This window comes from Lepidochelys olivacea (assembly GCF_965140295.1).
Source record: "Lepidochelys olivacea isolate rLepOli2 genome assembly, chromosome: 1".
NCBI classification, from domain to species: Eukaryota; Metazoa; Chordata; order Testudines; family Cheloniidae; genus Lepidochelys; species Lepidochelys olivacea.
In genome coordinates this window covers 232,747,123-232,766,697 of record NC_140411.1, presented here as the reverse complement: position 1 = coordinate 232,766,697, position 19,575 = coordinate 232,747,123, and the positions used below count along the sequence as shown (strand labels likewise).

The 19,575-nt window shown below is 40.0% G+C and overlaps 1 protein-coding gene across 6 annotated transcripts in view; it reads left to right on the top strand.

Moving 5' to 3' along the window:
* RASSF8 (Ras association domain family member 8) overlaps window positions 1-19,575 on the top strand; it is a gene marked incomplete at its 5' end in the record, with an annotated part of 121,820 nt that overhangs the window by 88,859 nt on the left and 13,386 nt on the right. For 5 of the 6 annotated variants that reach the window (XM_084641085.1, XM_084641088.1, XM_084641086.1 and 2 more), the window contains one exon: window positions 6,731-6,933. The exons of the other annotated variant lie outside the window; for it this stretch is intronic. In XM_084641085.1, coding sequence (XP_084497211.1) covers window positions 6,816-6,933 — 118 coding nt within the window. The remainder of the gene's footprint in view (window positions 1-6,730; window positions 6,934-19,575) is intronic. 6 annotated transcript variants of the gene reach the window in all.

Genomic DNA, 19,575 nt, shown 5'->3' with positions numbered 1-19,575 from the left:
TTGAGGAGATCTAGATACATAAGCCCAATTGGAAGAAGGCACAGAAAAGAGATGAAGACGGTGTAGCTTTGTGATTGTCAAACTTGAAAAGGTTTGTCTCAGGTTAAGATGAAGCTGAACCAAAATCCTGGACCTAAAACATACAAGAACTTTAGGGCATTTCTGATGAGAGCCATACTATGTCTCATGCCCACCAAATAAGCTTCAAAGCTCCTTTGGTTTAGAAATATTATTGAACAATGAGTCATCCTTACAGCTCTTTCCAATCCTTGCTAAAACCAGGAACTAGGGCAACATGTTACAGATTTTTATTTTATTAGTTGAATTATATTCAAATTTACAAGGTAGTTGAAGTTAAGTTTCCATTTAGTGTAAGAGGTCCAAGCTAGTTCTTATTCTTATCCAGTAATAGTTAAGGTGACTAATTTATATGCTATGCAAGGCAAGAGTTATGATCTGTGTTTGGAAAGTATCTAACACATTTTGAGGACTAACTCCAGTGTAAAAAAAAATATATATATTTTATTTTGTTACCAGCACATACCTCTCTGAGAAGGCAGAAAAACCAATAACTGGACAATATTAAGAGTTTTCTGGCAACAAAAATGACTTGAATAAATGTGAGGTGGGAGCGGGAACAAATTGTAATAGAAAAGGTAATCTAGCCTCATTAGTGAGTGGATCTTCTGGGAAGAGAGATAGGAAAAAAATCTTTTGGCCTTTATAACTTTCTCAAACATTCCTGTAAACTTTTTATAGTACAGTCTTATAATCCAGATTCATTCCACATTACATTAAATTGATAACAGTTTTTAGCTTTATTTGGAAGCATGTAATATATATTCTGAAATCACTACATCAGACCATAATGTCTGAAGTCCGTGTGTGTTCCATTTGGCAGATATTAGGAAGCCTGACATATTAATGTCTTTGGTAATCATTCAGTTCTTGCCTTCGATCCTGTGTCTGGGCACTGATGCCATGCTGATTGAAGCACATACAATAAACTGCTTTTGTTGTTTTGCTTTCCTTTTCCTGTTTGTTCCAGTAAGGTTATTTTGCCCTTTTAAATTTCAAATGTCAGTATTTTTCTTTAACTTAAACTACTGCAAAAGAGATTTTATTGTTCAGAACATTTTGCTTTTTTGAAGCAGGAAGTGACTGCAATATTCTACTAAATAATTTAATTTTTTTCAGATAAAGGCATTCAGAACATGGAAGTGCAAAACCGTGTGTTACACTGAATGCAGGACTGTTCATTATGTATGCTGACTGCATGGTGGCGGGGGGAAGCACTGTCTTGCTAAATTAAAATAATACTTTGGATGTTGACAGACAGAAAAACAATTAGGGCTGTTGGATGCTTTGATGTGTGTGTTGTCACATAGAGAGATGGCTTGTTTTGTGCCAGTAAATCTGAACTGTCCAACTCTCAGCAGTATATTAAATTAATTAGCAAAGTTCTTTACATTTTCACTTGGAATGTGAAGTCTGTTTATTTGCAAAGACAGCCTTTCGAAGAATAAACAATTAAAGGTGACTGATGGGACCTTTTATGAGGCTTTTCAGTCATAGTGTTATATTATGGGCCAATAAAAGACCTACTTAGTTGGTTGGTACATGGCAGTAGTCTTAACCAGATGAGCAATTGCAGTATTTGTATTCGTAATACTTGCATATGCAGGTTGTGTTTGAAATACAATCTTATGTGTGGGAAGTATATTTGTTTAAACTGTTAAATCCCCCTGTGGATTAATTTTACACGATGCTTACTGAAAAGAATGTTAGTGTGTGTGAAGTAGAATTCTTAAGAGTCTTGACATATATTACTTTGAGTTTAAAGAGTTGAACATATTTGAGATCTGCTTTTATTCATACATTTGGAATCAAATATTCACTCGTCCTTGTTTTTTGTTTTTTGAAATATGTATTTCACACAGTTGTTTGTGTACGCTGGACAGACTTCACAGCCGAGTCCCTCGATGTTGCTTCAAAAGGGCCTGAATCACAGACTTGAGTGGGAACTGGTTCAGGCCCTATTTGCATGTTGGGGGGGCAAAGGGAGTCCTTTGTTGGCTCTGAGTCACACCCTCCCTAATGAGGATCAGTATGCCTCCTGAACAGCACTTCAGATACCTCCCAGTGGTAGCAACAAGATGCTGGGTTTAAAACTGAATAATCTCTTCTATATTATAACTATTGGGATGGACTCCTATTTTGTTACATATAGAAGCTGATGAATGTTTGCATCCTAAGAAGAATGCAATTCATTTTACAAACTTTAAACTGTGAACTATTTAGTATTTACTTTGAGTTTTTTCTGCCCCAATTCTGCCTGCAAGCACAATTGTACTAAATCCATCAGCATCATCAAATTCCAGCTGTTTGTGCAACCAGGCCCTTTTTTTCATCTTTTGCTAATCTCCTCTAAGTAACTTTCAGATCTTTTTTTCTTTGTCCCTGTGTTGTCCACTTTCTTGATACTTTAAAAAGTCTTCTCTTGTTTGATCACCTTTTATCTATGTGGGATTACACAAATATTTCAGTTTCCTTTGCTGAATTAACTTGGTTTATTTTTCTCCATCTGTTTATATAATTCAGCTGTCATTTAAGATTTAAAAGGCAAACCAACATCGCTAGTATCATATCTTAAGCCATCTAGGTAATGCTTCCCTGGAGTTTACTTTGAAGTCTTTGAAATTCAACATCTTCACTGTCCTGGCAAGAAATTAACTTTTTGTGGGACATGATCCAGACAGATTTGTTTCAGCTCGTGCTTGCTCTCTCTCTCACACACACTCACAACCTTGGAAAGCTGAACTGTTGCAAAACCACATTTATTCAGAGCTATAGTTAGTTTGAAACTAAAGCTGACAACCCTTGCATAGTTTGACTGTTACTAATGAGGGGGTAGGTCTATACTGGCAGCTTATCACAAGGAATGGGCAAGGAACAAACTGTTCTTATGAGGTGCTCACAAATTAGTTCTCCCAACTTTTTTGTTTGCTGTTCCTGTACTTCAGTTCAGTTCTTTCAAATGCCAGCATAGTGATGAATTTGGGAATACATTTTATATTGCATTTCTGTTTACTCAGAATTAAATTTTAAAATTGAAGAGGAGTATCTTTTTTTTTTTCTCTTGGGAAGTTTGTTTTTAATGTTGGATGTGGTGGTGATAGAATGCAATGGGCCAGTTCTTCAGCTGGAGTAACCTGGCATATTTTTACTGAAGGCAATGGAAATACACTGAATTGTGCCAGCTGCAGATCAATGCAATTTGTCTCTGTTTTGGTAATATATTCAATGCAGTATATGTGAAAGGTTCAGTATATGTGAAAGTGTCTTCCCAATGTCCATTCTTCCAGATCGGGAGCAAGTGAGATGCGAAGGTAGTTCAATGTCCATAGACTCAAAGACTTGAAGGTCAGACAGGAGCATCATGATCATCTAGTGTGACCTCCTGCACATTGCAGTCCACAGAACCTCACCCACCCACTCCTGTAATAGACCCATAATCTCTGGCTGAGTTACTGGAGTCTTCAGAACATGATTTAAAGACTTCCAGTTACAGAGATTTTTACTACTGGCCGGGTAGGGTTGCAAGGTGTCCGATTTTCGACCGGAGCACCCAGTCGAAAAGGGACCCTGGCAGCTCCAGTCAGCACCACTGACCAGGCCGTTAAATGTCTGGTTGGCGGTGCAGTGGGGCTAAGGTAGGCTGCCTGCCTGCTGTGGCCCGGAAGCAGCGGCATGTCCTCCCTCTGGCTCCTACGCGTACGGACAGCCAGAGGTCTCCACAGGCTGCCCCTGCTCCAAGCGCCGGCTCTGTAGCTCCCATTGGCCAGGAACCATGTCCAATGGGAGCAGCGGGGGTGGTGCCTGCAGACAGGGCAGCACACAGAGCCACCTGGCCGCGGCTCTGTATAGGAGCTGGAGTGGGGACATGGTGCTGTTTCTGGGAGCTGCCTGAGGTAAGCTCGCTCTCGCTCTCTTTCTTTCCCACACCCCCAACCCCCTGTCCCTACCCTAATCCTCCTACCGCCTTCTAAACTCCTTGATCCCAGCCCAGTGCGCCCTGATCCCCCTCCAAACCCCTCAGTTCCAGCCCAGAGCACACTTCTGCACCCACAGCCAGAGCCCTCACGTCCTCCATGTCCCAGTCCAGAGCCCCCTCCCACACCCTCAATCTGTCATTTCTGGCCCACCCCAGAACCTGCAGCCCTGCCCAGAGCCCATACTGCCTCCCACTCTCCAACACCCTGCCTCAGCCCAGAGATGCCGGAGGAGGGGCCAGGCAGGGGTGTTCGGTTTTGTGCGAGTAGAAAATTGATGGGCCACATGCCATTGTAGGCAGGGTCATCATACCATCCCCTCCATAAACTTATCAAGCTCAGTCTCTAAGCCAGTTAGGTTTTTTGCCCCCCACTTGGAAGACTGTCCAGAACTTCATTCCTCTGGTGGTTAGAAACCTTCAATTATTTTTCAACCCTAAACTATTTTAGACCAGTTTATGTCCACTTGTTCTTATGTCCACATTGGTGCTTAACTTAAACTCTTCCCCCTCCTTCGTATTTATCCCTCTGATGTATTTATAGAGAGCAGTCCTATCTCCCCTCAGCCTTCTTTGGTTAGGCTAAACAAGCCAAGCTCTTTGAGTCTCCTCTCATAAGGTTGGTTTTCCATTCCTTGGATCATCCTAGTAGCCCTTTTCTGCTCCTGTTCCAGTTTGAATTTATCTTTCTTAAACATGGAAGATCAGAATTCCAGATGAGGTCTTACCAGTGCCTAGTATTATGGTACTAATATTTCCCTGTCTCTACTGGAAATACCTCTCCTGAAGTATCTTAGGACTGCATGAGCCTTTTTCATGGCCACATCACATTGACAGCTTAGTCATCCTATAATCAACCAATACGTCCAGGTCTTTCTCCTCCTCTGTCACTTTCAAATAATAAGCCCTCAGTTTATAGCAAAAAATCTTGTTGTTAGTCTCTAAATGTATGACCTTTCACTTTGCACTATTAAATTTCATCCCATTTCTATTACTCCAGTTTACAAGGTCATCCAGATCTTCTTGTATGATATTCCAGTCCTCCTCCGTATTGGCAACACTTCCCAACTTTGTGTCATCCGCACATTTTATTAGCACAGGCTCATCTTTGTGTGTGCCAAGATCAGTAATAAAAATGTTAAATAAGATTGATCCCAAGACCAATCCCTGAGGAACTCCTCTAGTAACCTCCCTCCAGCCTGACAGTTCTCCTTTCATTATGACCTGTTGTAGTCACCTCTTTAACCAGCTCCTTATCCATCTTTCAATTCTCCTATTAATCCCCATCTTCTCCAATGTAACTATTAATTTCCCATGTGGAACTGTATCTGAAATCCAGGTAGATTAGATTTACTGCATTTCCTTTGTCTAAAAAAATCAGTTATCTTCTCAATGAAGGAGATCAAGTTGGTCTGGCACGATTTACCTTTTGTAGAACCATGTTGTATTTTATCCCAATTACCATTCACCTATATGTTCTTAACTACTTTCTCTTTCAAAATTTGTTCCAGGACTTTGCATACAATTGAGGTCAAACTAACAGGCCTGTAGTTTCTTAAAAGTAGGAACTGTATTAGCAATTCTCCAGTCATGGGTACGACCCCTGAGTTTACAGATTCATTCATAATCCTTGCTATTGGACTTGCAATTTCATGTGCCAGTTCCTTCAGTATTCTTGGATGGAGGTTATCTGGGCCACCTGATTTAGTCCCATTAAGCTGTGTCTGTTTCCATGTCTGTTTGGTCTCTTTGCTGAGTCTGCCATCAATGATGCAAGGTAACAGTGGGTTTTATGGTGTGGATGCTTCTGCAGTAGGAACTGAACAGTGATCACCAAATTGCTTCATGAAGTGAGTAGGGCTAGAATTTTCAAAGTATCCTAAGAGTTAAGCACCCACATTCCACTGCATTCAATTTCAAAAGGGAAGAGGTGGGGTCTGAAGCCCACTCTAGGAGCAATCAGTTGGAACCCACTACCTATTTAAGCTACTGAACTAGTGCCAAAAGATTCTGCAATGAGTTACCAATACTTTGAGAGATCCAATCAATGTATTAGGGCCTTTTTATTTTATTTCTCATTTTTATTTTAGGAATTACTTTCTGCCCATTTCTCAAAATGTTGAGTTTTCTGTTTGTAAATACTTGCCAAGTACTATATGGCAGGCAAAAAACTTGCATGAAACCTTAAACTTTATTACTTTAGAGTAAATTGATGTTGCTGAGGGAAAAGAGGAGAGCGAGTAAAGAGACACTGGTAAAAATTAAAATCATATTTTTAAAAAAACTGTTAGTAAAGCTGCAGGTTATTAAAACCATATGAATTTTTAAAATGGGGTTTACTCTCCCTTATTTCTGCTAGGTTTTTTAATTTTTATTTTGTATGTGTATGAAATTTTCTCATCTTGAACAGGAATTAGCGGTTTCATTTTCTTGTTCTTGAGACCTACCACAGTGCTGCTGTGCTAGGGTTTCCAGCCCTAAAAGAGAATGCAGAAATGCCCTCAAAATGAGTTATTTAAAATAAAAATTACATCTCATTCCATGTTACAAAACCTAACTCGGTTTAAAATGTTTGACTTTGAAGAAGGCCTCCCCCAACCCCATACATGTTAAGTAAATTGTTTGTAATATAACTTGTCAATGCCTTACACTAAAAGGCAGCATTATTTTCTTTTCCAGCTGATTACTAGAAGTCAGCCTCGTCGTCTTTGGTGTAGCTGTAAACATGACTTGACATCCTGATGACTACATTCATGGCTCTTGGATGATCTGGTGCACCATGGAGCTCAAAGTATGGGTAGATGGAGTCCAGAGAATCGTTTGTGGGGTCACTGAAGTCACAACTTGCCAGGAGGTGGTGATAGCCCTGGCTCAGGCTATAGGTATGCAAAAGGATTATTTGGATTGGTGGGAATGAATTGGTGTGATGTATTTTATTAAACCAGATGGAAGATAGCCTAGTCTCCTGAGGGTTGTAATACTCTAGTTTAATTTTGGTTGTTGGGTTTAGTGTGGGGGTGGTGTTGGTGGCCTGTGATATACAGAAGATCAGACTTGATGATCTGCTGGTCCCTTTCTAGACTTAAACTTTGAGTATCCCTCTTCTAAGCCCCTTTGGGTTTGACTAAAATATATAGCTATGGTGAGTCACTGGAAATTTGCAAAAAGGAAATGTATGCACATATCTGCAAACTTTTTAGTTCTGCATAAAGTTACTCTCCAGCTAATAACATGCTGCTCTTTAAAAACGGCAAAGAGTCCTATGACACGTTATAGACTAACAGACCTATTGAAGCATAAGCTTTCGTGGCTTATGCTCCAATACGCCTGTTAGTCTATAAGGTGCCACAGGACTCTTTGCCGTTTTTACAGATCCAGACTAACACGGCTACCCCTCTGATGCTGCTCTTTGTTTTAGTTTGTAAATACAGCCCACGTGTTTTCTTTAAGAGGCTTTAAGGACTAAACTGTCAGTGCTGGTTGCTAAGTACCAAGGAAAAACTGAGCTAGCATAAAATAACTAGATGTCTGTTTTACAAGCTGGTGATATTCATTGAAATTATATACATTGCAAGTATTCCTAGCTGCCCATCAACAGAGTGTAGTCTCTTCAGTTCTTCTCTTCTTAATGTTACCCTTTCATTAGCATTATGTGGTGGTAGGTGTGTCTTGAATATCTGCTTAAGAAGTGTGTTTAGCGTTCTGGTTGCTATTTGCTAAAACAGCTTGTGTAGACATCATTCACTCGAGTACTTGCAGGGTATGTCTATCCTGGACACTAAGCCCAGGCTCGGACTTAGATTTTAGCCCCTCCTTCCATCTACACACACATCAGTCTGACCCAGGTCAGCAAGCACTCAAGATCCAGGTCCTAGGGGCTGGGTCAGAGCCTGAGTCCCATTGTGACTCAGGTCCAAGCGCTGTCATTTTGCAGCGTGGCCACAGATCTGACCACAGACCCAAGTCAGAATGTCTGCATAGTGCAGCATGGATGAGTTAGCTGGGCTGTGAGACCAGAGTCCAGCTATTGTAAGCCCAGGTTTACAGTGCTCTGTTGACACTCAAGCACGGACTTAGAAACACCGAGTTCACAAGCCTGAGTCCCACAGACCCAGGCTTAATTTGCAGTGCAGACATACCCACAGTGGCCAACTATTGGTGTTGCCAGACTCTGTTCTCAAATTTTGTAGGGTTTTAAAAAAATAGTTACAAAGTCTTGGAGCGCACTCAAGCAAGAAAACCCATGCCATGGAGAACCTCTGCTGACACCACCTCAGCAGAACAATGATGGGCTGAGAGCAGCAAAGGTCCTCTGCCCCCCACACAGAGTCCACTGTTGAGGGTTTTGGCAAGAGACCCCACAAAACCAGCAGCTTTGAATTCACAACCCTTTGGGATGAATAGAGCAGTTCACACCTCTCAAAGCTATGGCTTCTCTGCAAAGTCCAGCAAACATTGGTGCATCAATTACACTTGGGTCGTGTTTTCTTTGTAACAGTGAGAGCTAGAAATATACTTTATTAGAATTTTAGATTACTTTGACTCTAGGAGCTGGGGCACAGGCACATTCCTGTAACACCTATCCCCTAATCTGGCCCTCTTAGCCAGAGACCCACCTCTAGAGCTTTTTTCAGCTCTCACTATATTTCCCCCACCAACCAACCCTTTCTCTCATGATCCAACATCTTCCCTATGCTTCTAGAGCCTACTGAAGGACATCAAGCCTGTTTGATGATAATGGTTTGGTGTGTCACCCACACGCAGCACAATTTGCATTCTGCATGTACATCTTTGAAGTGAAGTCATTTATGTACTAAACTTGTATGACTTAGGCATTCGAGCCATCAAGCCAGGCATTTTAGACGAGGCTATCAGGTACCAAAATGGAAAGGGCTACTAACCCTTTAGGAGAACAGTGTATCACTGTCTGCCTCCCCTAGGCCTTCTGTAAAGCCTGCCATGAATTTTAAGATAGATTGTGCATTCTACTGGATAAAATGACATCTTTTTTTTTTAAACTCGCACAACAAGGGGAATAATCATCTCTGCCAGCAGCAAGTTAAGCACTCCCTTATGTGCATTCATACAAATTGATTTGTCCATCCATGCAGCTTGTCAGGTGGCTTAGTCATCAGTAGCATCTGTCAGAGGGGCTTAAAAAAATTATAGCCACTTATAAGCCATCAGTGCCTTAGGAAAGCCCTCATCTGGCATTTTGCGGTAGATATGAGCCAGTCGCTATTGGCCTCCACCTTGGCTGGTTCTGATCTTAAATTTTTAATGGTGCAGAGTCTGTGTCCTATGTAAGTCACACTGGCCATGCCAAGCTAATAACCATCTGTCTCAGGGGCTGCTATTGGCATGTTTCCAAAGCTTTGCAGATACTCTTTGTTTTTCCATTTCTAATTGTACATGAGTATGTGATTGTCTTAAATTAAAAACCGTTCCAAAGCTGCACAGACCCATTAACCTGTTTATTGACCAACCTGGAATGTAGCAGGTACATCATTCATGCCAAAACAACACCAGGAGCCCTTGCAACCATCAGACTGATTTTCAGTAGGATCGTCTGATGAAAGCACTGGCCAGTGGTAACTGCCATTACCCCCTTAAAGTCATTCATAGCTCACGAATGGTCTCAAATACAATACAGCTGCCTCTTTTTCCTCACAGTACTGAAGAAATAATTTTACAACAGGTTTTTAAAAGGGCACTTGGGGAGGTTACAAAGGGGCCACTCTGCTTTTGATTCTGCACTTTGTTTCTGTTCTTCGCTACATCACTCATTCTTCCCTTTCTCCTCCCTCCTTTTTCTTGGCTTGTGCTTTTGTACTTACTTACTCAACTTTTTCCCCTCTTTGTCTCTTGCTCTGGAACTGCCAGTCTCACCTCTGTGTAGCAGGATCTGACATGCTTTCTTCTTCTCACACAAGCAGCATCCCTCCAGCTCAGTCTCTGTCTGGCACTTTTCCACATGTATCTCTTTCCGCTCCAGTCGAATGGCTGCACTTCCTTTGTACACGAATGACTCCTGCTGTTTTGGCTCACTGAATAAGTGGTTCTCTGATTCCTGGACTGACTTTCTGTCCCAAACTCTTATTGTGTGTTAAACACCATTTGTTGATTTCTCCATTTCTTGCTGTGCTGAGTGGACTTCTACCAATCTCTTATTGGCCAAACAACCAACAATGACAGGCAGAAACACCATCTCTCCCTGAACCCATAGAAGTTTTACAAGATTCTTTATTTTACCTAAATTTCACTGGTGTCTAAACTGCTTCTCTTCATTGTTTTAATCAGTTTCATATCAACATCTTCCCCGTGATGGTGCTCATTTGTTGCTGCAGACAGAGAAGCCTGAGCAGTAATATTTTGACACCAGAACTAACTCAGGCAGTCATCACTCACTCTAGGGACCCTAATCTTAAACCCTAACCTTGATGCTTGCCTTCATAACCTCTTCCCTTGACAGTGGCCAGTTGGTGCTGTAGGTCTTTAAAAGTTATCACATTACAGGCAAAGAAATGCCATCAATCTGAGTGTTAGGCGTCACTTCACTCGACCAGTAAAGACTGGTGAAAACCTCCTCATCTCAGGAAGGAATGGAAAAATCACCAGAAGTTGCTTACCCCTCAGTAAAGGTTTTGGATGGGAAAGTGCCAGATAGAGACTGAGGTGGACACCATTCAAAACAATTGACCGATGATAGTTTATATCAGGTGAGGACCTGCTCCCTGGCTACTTGGGGCCTGATCCTGTGGCAATTAGTAAGAGTTCTGCCACTAACATACTTTGATGTAGGATAAGTCTTTTAACCTGCGCCTTACAAGTTTGTGGCCCTTTCTGTTGGCCCTTCCATGGAAAGCGCATTTCTATCTTGTGTCCATCGAGATTGCATTTCTGATGGATGTAACTGCTCAGATATGTTGTGGAAAACAGCAGACTTTTCATGTAGAATCCCATTTGTTCCCCGTCTGTATGTAAGTGTAAATAGAATACGATACTGCTCAAAGTTTTTACTCAAATTAGATTTCAGTTTCCATCTCACGTGGAAGTCAGGTTTTTTTTGTTTTTTTACATCTGGAGTTCTCCTTGGCCTTTAAAGAAACATGAAAAGTGCACAAATTTTGAACTAAATAGCAACGCTGATTTAAAAAAAAACCATCAGGGAGATCATTATGGCTGAAGGAATACCACTTTTTCAGATAATACATTTTCCTATAGCTGTGTCTTGAAAGGAGCTGGAAATGATTTAGCTGGAGGAGATGATCTACACTCTTCAGTAAAGAAGTAGAACTACCAAGTTGTGTGTGTGTGCCTCTACTGAAAAAAAAACTTCCCACTGGAATATTGAGGAACAATTATGTTACACTGTACAGGTTTCATCTAGTACTATATGATTGTTACAAGGTGAGGAAAACTTAACCATGCTGGATGAGTCAGAGAAACACAATTTCCATAAAGAGAGAGAGGTTGGGGTTTTTTTTCTCCAAAAGGTAAAATTAAAAACAAGCAGCTTACAGTTTAAATGGAAAAGTAGGAAGTCTCACTATGAAATGGAACTTTTTGCCAGGAGATGTGAGCTGCTTTTTCCATTGTACTCATCATTGTCTAGTTTTATTATTAATAATAATAATTAGTAAAAAATGTCCTGCTAGTTTTCTGCTTCTTACCAGGACTAGTACTTCCAATGTTGTTCTGCGAAGGGTCTTATGAACATTTCACCAGTGCAGCTTCTGATAAAGAGAATCTTCTTTTAATTCCCCCTTTTTTAATGTTGAAAAGTACAAGCTAAGTTTTTTAAAAAGGAACTTAGAGGTGAAAACATGTCTGTAATATTTGTATTACAGCAGTGTTTCGAATCCCCAGACAGATCAGGACCCCACTGTACTAAGTACTATCCAGTCACAGGCCCCAGTCCTTCATTGTGGTACAAGTGAGCACAGTTGTCCACCTGTCCAGATCGCATTGCAAGTTTGGGGCTGTAGAATAAAAATGATCCCTATCTGAAAGAACGTAGTGTGACCTTCCTAGCTGATTAGAATGGGAAGCCTTAGGTGGATACTAGTAATCTTTCTTTAGTGTTTTTCCATTCAGAACTCCTCTCCCTACCCTGCTAAAATATGACCTATCCTCCAGAGGAAGAACAATGAATATTACTGTCATCAGTGCACTTGTCCTGTTTTTCAGTAGTGATTTCCTCTGACTCCTACCCCCTATAACCACCCATTGCATTAGCTATGATTTCCATCCCCTCCAGGGAGTAAATGGGTCCTTAATAGTCAAAACAATAATGTATGTTTGTTTCATGGAAACAGAATATTTCAGTCTCCAGAAGGTTAAGTTTGAATTTCTAACCAAAGCCCTTTTATGTTTTTTCTTCTATCCTAGCCACAGTTTCCTGTGGAAAATAATTAAAATGACAGAATTGCTTTAAATAGGGATGTTTTTTGCTGATATTCTGCTACAGCTAAACATGGGCCCATTGAACAAGAAACACAGCTGTCTCTTCAAAAAAAAAAAAATGCAGTCCATCAAAGCAATATTTTATTGGCTTCCTGGAGTGTATTTGTTTCTTTGTGAAAGAGAGATGGACTCATGAAGAAAGAGCGAAGATTTGTTAAAGTTGTTCCAAACCTGCATTACAGCATTTTATGGCTTAGCTAGGATTAGATCTGGGAAATCACATAAATGCTACCTTTTTGGCAAATAATTTCCATTGAAGAAAACACCAGAGTTGGCTGTGGAACACACCTGTTGTAAAAGCTCCAAGATGAAACTGAGTTGCACCAAATCGACAGTGGATTAGAAAAAAGGAGCACATTATTGCTTGAGTTTGGGTTTAAAAAAAATCAAAGTGCAAACTCAGGTTTGTTATTACAGAAACACTGAAGTAATCATGTAGTATAAAGTAGTACAGCTTAAAACTTGCATATGTTACTTCTAGAGAGAACAGGTGGGTGAAGTGATATCTTTTTATTGGAGTAACTTCTGTTGGTGGAAGACAAACTTTCAAGTTACATAGAGCTCTTCAGGTCTTTTATAGCTCAAAAGCTTGTGTCCTGCACTAACAGAAGTTGGTCCAATAAAAGATATCACCTCACCCACCTTGTGTCAGTAATACCCTGGGACCAACACGGCTACAAAAACACTGCAAATTAAATATGTAACTTTTGACATTCTTTGCAGTTTCTAAAGACAGAGTTAATAATAGAATAGACGTATAAGATAGCAGTGAGATGGGATGACCCCACAACTTTGTGTTTTAGAATCTGGGATATTGACTTGCTCAAATAAGTTTTCTGACTCTTTTTTCCACAGACCTAATAACACTGTCATCATATAAAATAAATTGTTTTTTGCTGCTCCTCTTAATAAGGTGGAGTGTCTTGTCTAGTAGTAGAGAATGCAACTGTGAGCCAAACTTGTTTTATCATCAAATCTGCCATGACTTGCTCTCTGATCTTGGGCAAGCTGCTTATTCAAACATCTTCTGTCTGGCTTTACCCATCTGTAAAATTGTAATATCATGTGTAAGGCTTAATGTTTGTGTGGCATTTTGAGATGCTCAGATGGAAGGTAATAGAGGAGTGCAAAGTATTTTGTAGTAAAATAATAGCTTGCCTGAATATAGGGGTATTACCTTGTGCTCACACTTTCCTATTGAAGGAGGTCATCATAAGTTCAGGGCTTGTCTATATGGCAAGTTACCATGTAGCAAGGTGGGGTGTGAATCTACAGCACATCAGCTTGCTGTACAGGATTATCCTGTATGGACACTGCTACAGTCCACTGAAAGTCCCAGAGTGCATCTTGGTGTACAGTAGCATTCTAGGACTTCTGCTGTGCTGTAGCAGTGTCCACATGGGACATTACTGTGCAGCAAAGTGGTGCACTGTACATTCGCACCTTGGCTTGCCGCACTGTAACTTGTCATATAGATAAGCCCTAGTCACGTAAATACTTTTGCCCTGTGAATAACTTTACTCACTTTTACCCATTGAATTTAATAGGACTGTTTACATCAGTATAGTTGAGAGTCTGTGTTTGGTTTTTATAAGACTAGGATCTAAATCTGATTTCCATTACTTTCTGAGATCATGGGAGCACATAGTAATTTAAACTCTCTAGTCTTTACTTTTACTTTTTTTGATTCTTTTAATCATTCTTGGCATTTAATGGAAAACGAGTTCTCAGGTAACCAGAATCATGCCTTTAAATTGCTTAAGCCTCTGTCGCTTAGTGGATCAAATGTCAGCTTCATAGTACAAAGGTATTGAGTTCAAACCTTAAATTTTTATTAAAATTACTCGCAATTATTTTTCCATCAATGCCATTAGAGCTTTAGCGTTGCTACTTTTGCTAAATCAAACAAAATCTAACCTAAAATGTTTCACACCTTTTAAAAAAAAAAGTTGATTAAAAGTACAGTTCAGCCAGTGTAATCTCTCTAAAAACAGCCATGTTAGAAAACAGCCTTTTCAATTGTCATGATATATAAGACAGAGTTAAATTTCTCTCTTCTATCTCTTTCTTGGGGTTAGAATGTCACATGTGAGAGATCCAAATAGATAGTAAAGGGACCAGATTAGTCCTATTTGTGTCTTACATTAGATATGTAATGGCTCTCTTTTCTAGCTGTTTTTATAGCGGTCACATCTTGACTAGCAATTGCCAGATTGGACCAGAGCCAAGGTCCATCGAGTCCACTGTTTTTGTCTTTGACTATGGCCAGTGCCATGTGTCAGAATGAAGTGGAAGAACCGGGATGGTAGACACCTTACACCTATGGAATAACCTGACAACCAGGAAAACTTCCTCTAATCCCCAGCAGTTAGAATTTGGTTTAAGTCCTGAAGAATGAGAGTTTATATTCCTTCCAAACTCTTGGAGGCTATTAATCCTGACTGTTGTAACTCTGGATATTGTTGTTATCCCTTTTTGAATCCTAATAAGTGTTATATTATGCCAGTGAGTTCCAAAAGCTGAGTGTATATTGCAAGGGAGAAGTACTACTTTTGTGAGTTGAAAATTTGCTGTTTTTTATTCTAGGGAATGTCCCCTTGTCCTTTTGTATGATGAGAGAAGGTGAACAGAAGAACCTGCTCTACCTTCTCTATACTATTCATGGTTTGGGCCTCACAGAATGAATCTCTTCATTTCTAACTGGGACGCTCTGGGATTTTTATTTGTTCTTCTGCCCCATGTCACGGTCTCTCTTTGCCCAACCCATTAGCGTGTCATTCTTACCCTGGATCTTTAGGTCTTGTTTGTTTGTTTGTTTGTCTCCTTGCTTTACCCTACCACCAAAAACCCACCTTATTGATTGCACCTCTCCCTCTTTCTATATAATTTGTCCTGCTTCTCAGGGTTTTTTCTCCTTCTTTCCCTTCTCTCATTCCTTGTTCATATTACCATCTCTTCTTGATCCTTCTTGTCTTGCGCTGGTTGGCTTATGAAGACTGGGGATGGTGAAGTCACTGATTTTCTTTTCCGAAAGTCTCACATTCTTTCTCTCGATTCCTTCACTTACCTTTCTGTCTTTTTGTCCTCTGCTGCAGTAAGGGCCCCCTACTAATCCCAAGATCTACCAATGAAAACTTGTGTCAGGGTCAAGAGAAGAGCCAATATCTTGGCATGTTAGGAATCCAGACTGAGGCACAAGCACAGTGCTCTTTTTCACACCTCACATCTCATAGTACAAGAGTAGATGTTGCTTCTGCAATGGGAGGTGCAGTGGGAGGGAGAGAAGCCTGGCTTGATCTGGTACACAAGCACAGCAAGGCTATTAAAGGGACATTATTATTTGTATTACTATAGTGTCTTGGAGCTCTAGTTATGGAGCAGGACCCCGCTGTGTATAAACAGAGCAAAAAGATGATTTCTGAGGGCTTACGAAGAAGGCAGGAGCACAGGTGACTAAATGTCCTTGTATTTAGTTCAAATTTGGACCATCCCATTGAAATCATATTCTGTGCTTTCATTATCATTGCTACTGATACTGTTTATTATTTGTATTGTGGTAATAACTAGAGGCCCTAGCCCAATTGCACTGAGCAGACATATAACAAATGCAGATGGTCTCTGCCCAAAAGAGCTCAGGGTGTGTGTATCACACATTGTTGGGCAGTGCAATTGTGAAAATGTGTTGTTTGATTTTAAATGCAGTATTGGTGGTCAGTTGTATTACAGACCCAGCAAAGGTATTTCATGGGAGTGGAAATGGTACCACTTTTACTTTGAACTTCCACTGGTTTTTAACTAACAGAAATAATCCTGTGTGGGATGATTGTAACCGAAGTGCTAAACTTAAACAGAGGGTTTAAAATGATCACTGTTAAATAGGACCAGAAGCCTGCTCATTTTTAATTATAAACTATAGTCATGAAGTATAATCTACAAATCCACATTTTTCAGGTTAGTTTAAAAAAGACCTTAATTCCACAGTAACTGTATTTCATTAGTTTAATCATAGTTCCATGTAACTGTCTCTCTCTTATACCCTAAAACTTAGGTCAATGCCAGACCAGCAGTAGAGTGGCCTGCCATGCAAGGTGCTGGTGTTTAGGTCCTGACCCTCCAGTGTAGCAGTGGCTGGCACAGCTCACTTGTTAAAGCTAACTCTGGCTGTCTGAAAAAGGGATGTCTATGAGCTATAGAAGGAGCTTGGGCCAAACCTCTATACATGATCTTGCCAATTTTTTTTAAAAAAAAATACAAGCTCATACTTTCAGTCAATGGAAGTAATTTTATATTAAAACTGCAAAGTACAGTCCTTATTACACTGTGTACTTCTGATGGAAGTGTAACAATATTAGGCTACTAGTGGAAAAATTGTTGGCTTATGTAGGGGACCTGCATTTATCACTAGCTTCTCCTGAATTGCTGCTTGTCTGAAGGGAAATTGTGTAGTACAGGACTTCTGACTCCTTTTCTATCAATAATGAACTTACTATATCATTTGTTCCTCGATGGACAAATCATTTTCATTGGCACATTGACCCAGCAGACATGTACAAAAATAAGACTATTCTAAGATGCTACACATGTACCTCAGTGAGTAGAGAAAAATGTGTAATTGTATTGTTTGGGATGTAGTAAGCAGGAATTGTAAATAAAGATTGTATCATGATAGATATGCACAAGGGGTCAGTGTTAAAATAGTGCATGCAACCTTAGCTTTTGACATTTTATGCCTTTTGATGCTTAACTGTACAACTTTAATGTTCTCTCAACATCATTTTTTGTACGGATTTGTGTGATTAGATATCTAAACTGCACAATTCAGAAAGAAACACTATGTCTTACTGAGTCACGAGTTGCTGGCATGGAACATATGCTGCAAGAAACAGAACACAGTGAATTTTTCTTTAACCTGAGAACCGCTGGTCTTTATTAGGAATGAAAGCAGCTTGTCTTTCTTTGCTAATGCTGGCAGATTACAAACAACAATTTAGCTTTAAAGGTTTCTGATTCTGAAACGTTCTGAGGTTTGTTTTAAATGAACTTTGGTTGCATTTTTACTTGTGAATTAGCATTCTCATAACTAGAGTTAGAGGTTTGTTTACAGCAAAGAGGATTAATCTATACCATAAGTGGCCTGGAGAACAAACCAAAAAATATTTACCTGGGATAAAAGGTTATTTTGTTTTAGAGCGGCACTGGATTCAAAGCATGGTTGTTGCACTATATAAAATCACTAACTCTGCAATCTGGGCCACAGTTTTTTGTGTTGAGTTGGGACCATTAAGTTTGTTGTTTTTAAGATTGTATGTTGACCTTGAACCATAACCCAAGATACGAACAGCTATGTTTTTGTCCAGCACCTCAGTAAATATCCTTCTTGCATTTTCTTTTGAGAGTGCCATGTTTATCCCCTTATTTTATCTTGTTCTCATGTTGCTTTACTGTAGTGCATTTAGTAGCAAACTGAATGGAAACTGCATGCTAAGCACTCACCCAGTGGGCTGCTGTTTAGATTTACAAGGTTTATTTGAACCTGGCTCTTTGACACAAAATAACATTCGTAGCATTACTGTGACTGTAAGATAAAAGAGCTATGAGCGTTTAGGATTAACAACATAGAGTGCAAAGCTACAACCTTTGCTCTGAGATCCTGGAACATGTTTTTCCTCTCCTGGATTTGTAGTGTTTAATTTGCCGTGGTGAACTGCATTAGGCTTGATTTACCAATAGTGACATGGATGCTTAGTACAAACTCTTAAGATACTGCATGTTAAATGTAGAATATTTTGGGTTGGCAAATCTACAACTGTGTCTCTTGGCACATTGGCTCTTTTTCAGCTACTTTATTCCTATAAACATTAAAACTGATTCCAAGAATTTCAGCCAAATAGATTGGTACACTGATAGAATTTCTTCCAGTGCTTATCTTGAGTCACTATAAAGAGGTTTTTAGTTTTGAATTTGACCTGCGGTTTCCATTTTTACTTGCCTCATTTTGTCCATCTCTTTCATGGGGGTGGGAACAGTGGGTAGTCTTTACTTACATACTCTCTCCTCTCTGAGGAAATGTATTGAGACCTATTCTTCCCTTCCCTCTTGCTAACTGGCTAAATATTATTAATATGACTATATGCAATGTTGTTGTAGCCATGTCAGACCCAGGGTATTAAGGAGACAAATTGAATGAGGGAATATCTTTTATTGGACCAACTTCTGTTGGTGAGAGAGACCAGCTTCTGAGGTTACACAGAGCTCTTCTTTGGTGTGGGCTACCGTAAGAAGAGCTCTGTGTAGGATCAAAAGCTTGTCTCTCTCACCAACAGATGGTGATCCAATAACTGATCTTACATCCACCTTGTCTTGTTAATATGACTAGTCAGCTCTAGTTTTCTCTCTTCTAGTCAATCCCTCTCAAGCTAATGTTTAGTTCCTGGGCATAGTGAAGTGGGAGCTCCCAAAGTGATACAGAAGTAATAATTTCAGACGCTTTATCTATATGCTGTAAAGCATGATTTCCAAGGATGATCTGATGATATCAACTAGTTGACCTACAACAGCACTCTGTGTGTGTGCATCCTAAAAATTCTATCTGAGGGTGCTGTCTTGAGAAAATGTAATTGCAAGCCAGAGGCAAATCTACACAAGATTAAAATACCTTTTGATGTTTGGAAAGTAGTAGTGGTTTGGGGGATGGTTATCTTTGCTTTGGATCTCCCCAAATGGCTCTCTCATGGACTTCTTCTGATATAACCTTAACTCCCCATCTGTCTCTTAAATAAGGGTATGTCTATACAGCCCCATGGCAACGAGCCTCTGAATCAAGGTAGACGGGCTCAGACTAGCTCTCCAAAAAATCTGTGTAGACAGTGCTTTGAAGTTGTAGCTTGGGTTGGAACTCAGGTTCTGAAGCCTCCTGGGCTGGGAGGCTTACCCCCACAGGCTGTGTAGACATACCCTTAGTGTGTACAAAGCTGAAAAAGGGAAGAAATTCTATCCCATAGATATCCATTGTTCACATTTACCTGGGATAAGGAACAATTACAATTGCTTCGAAAAAG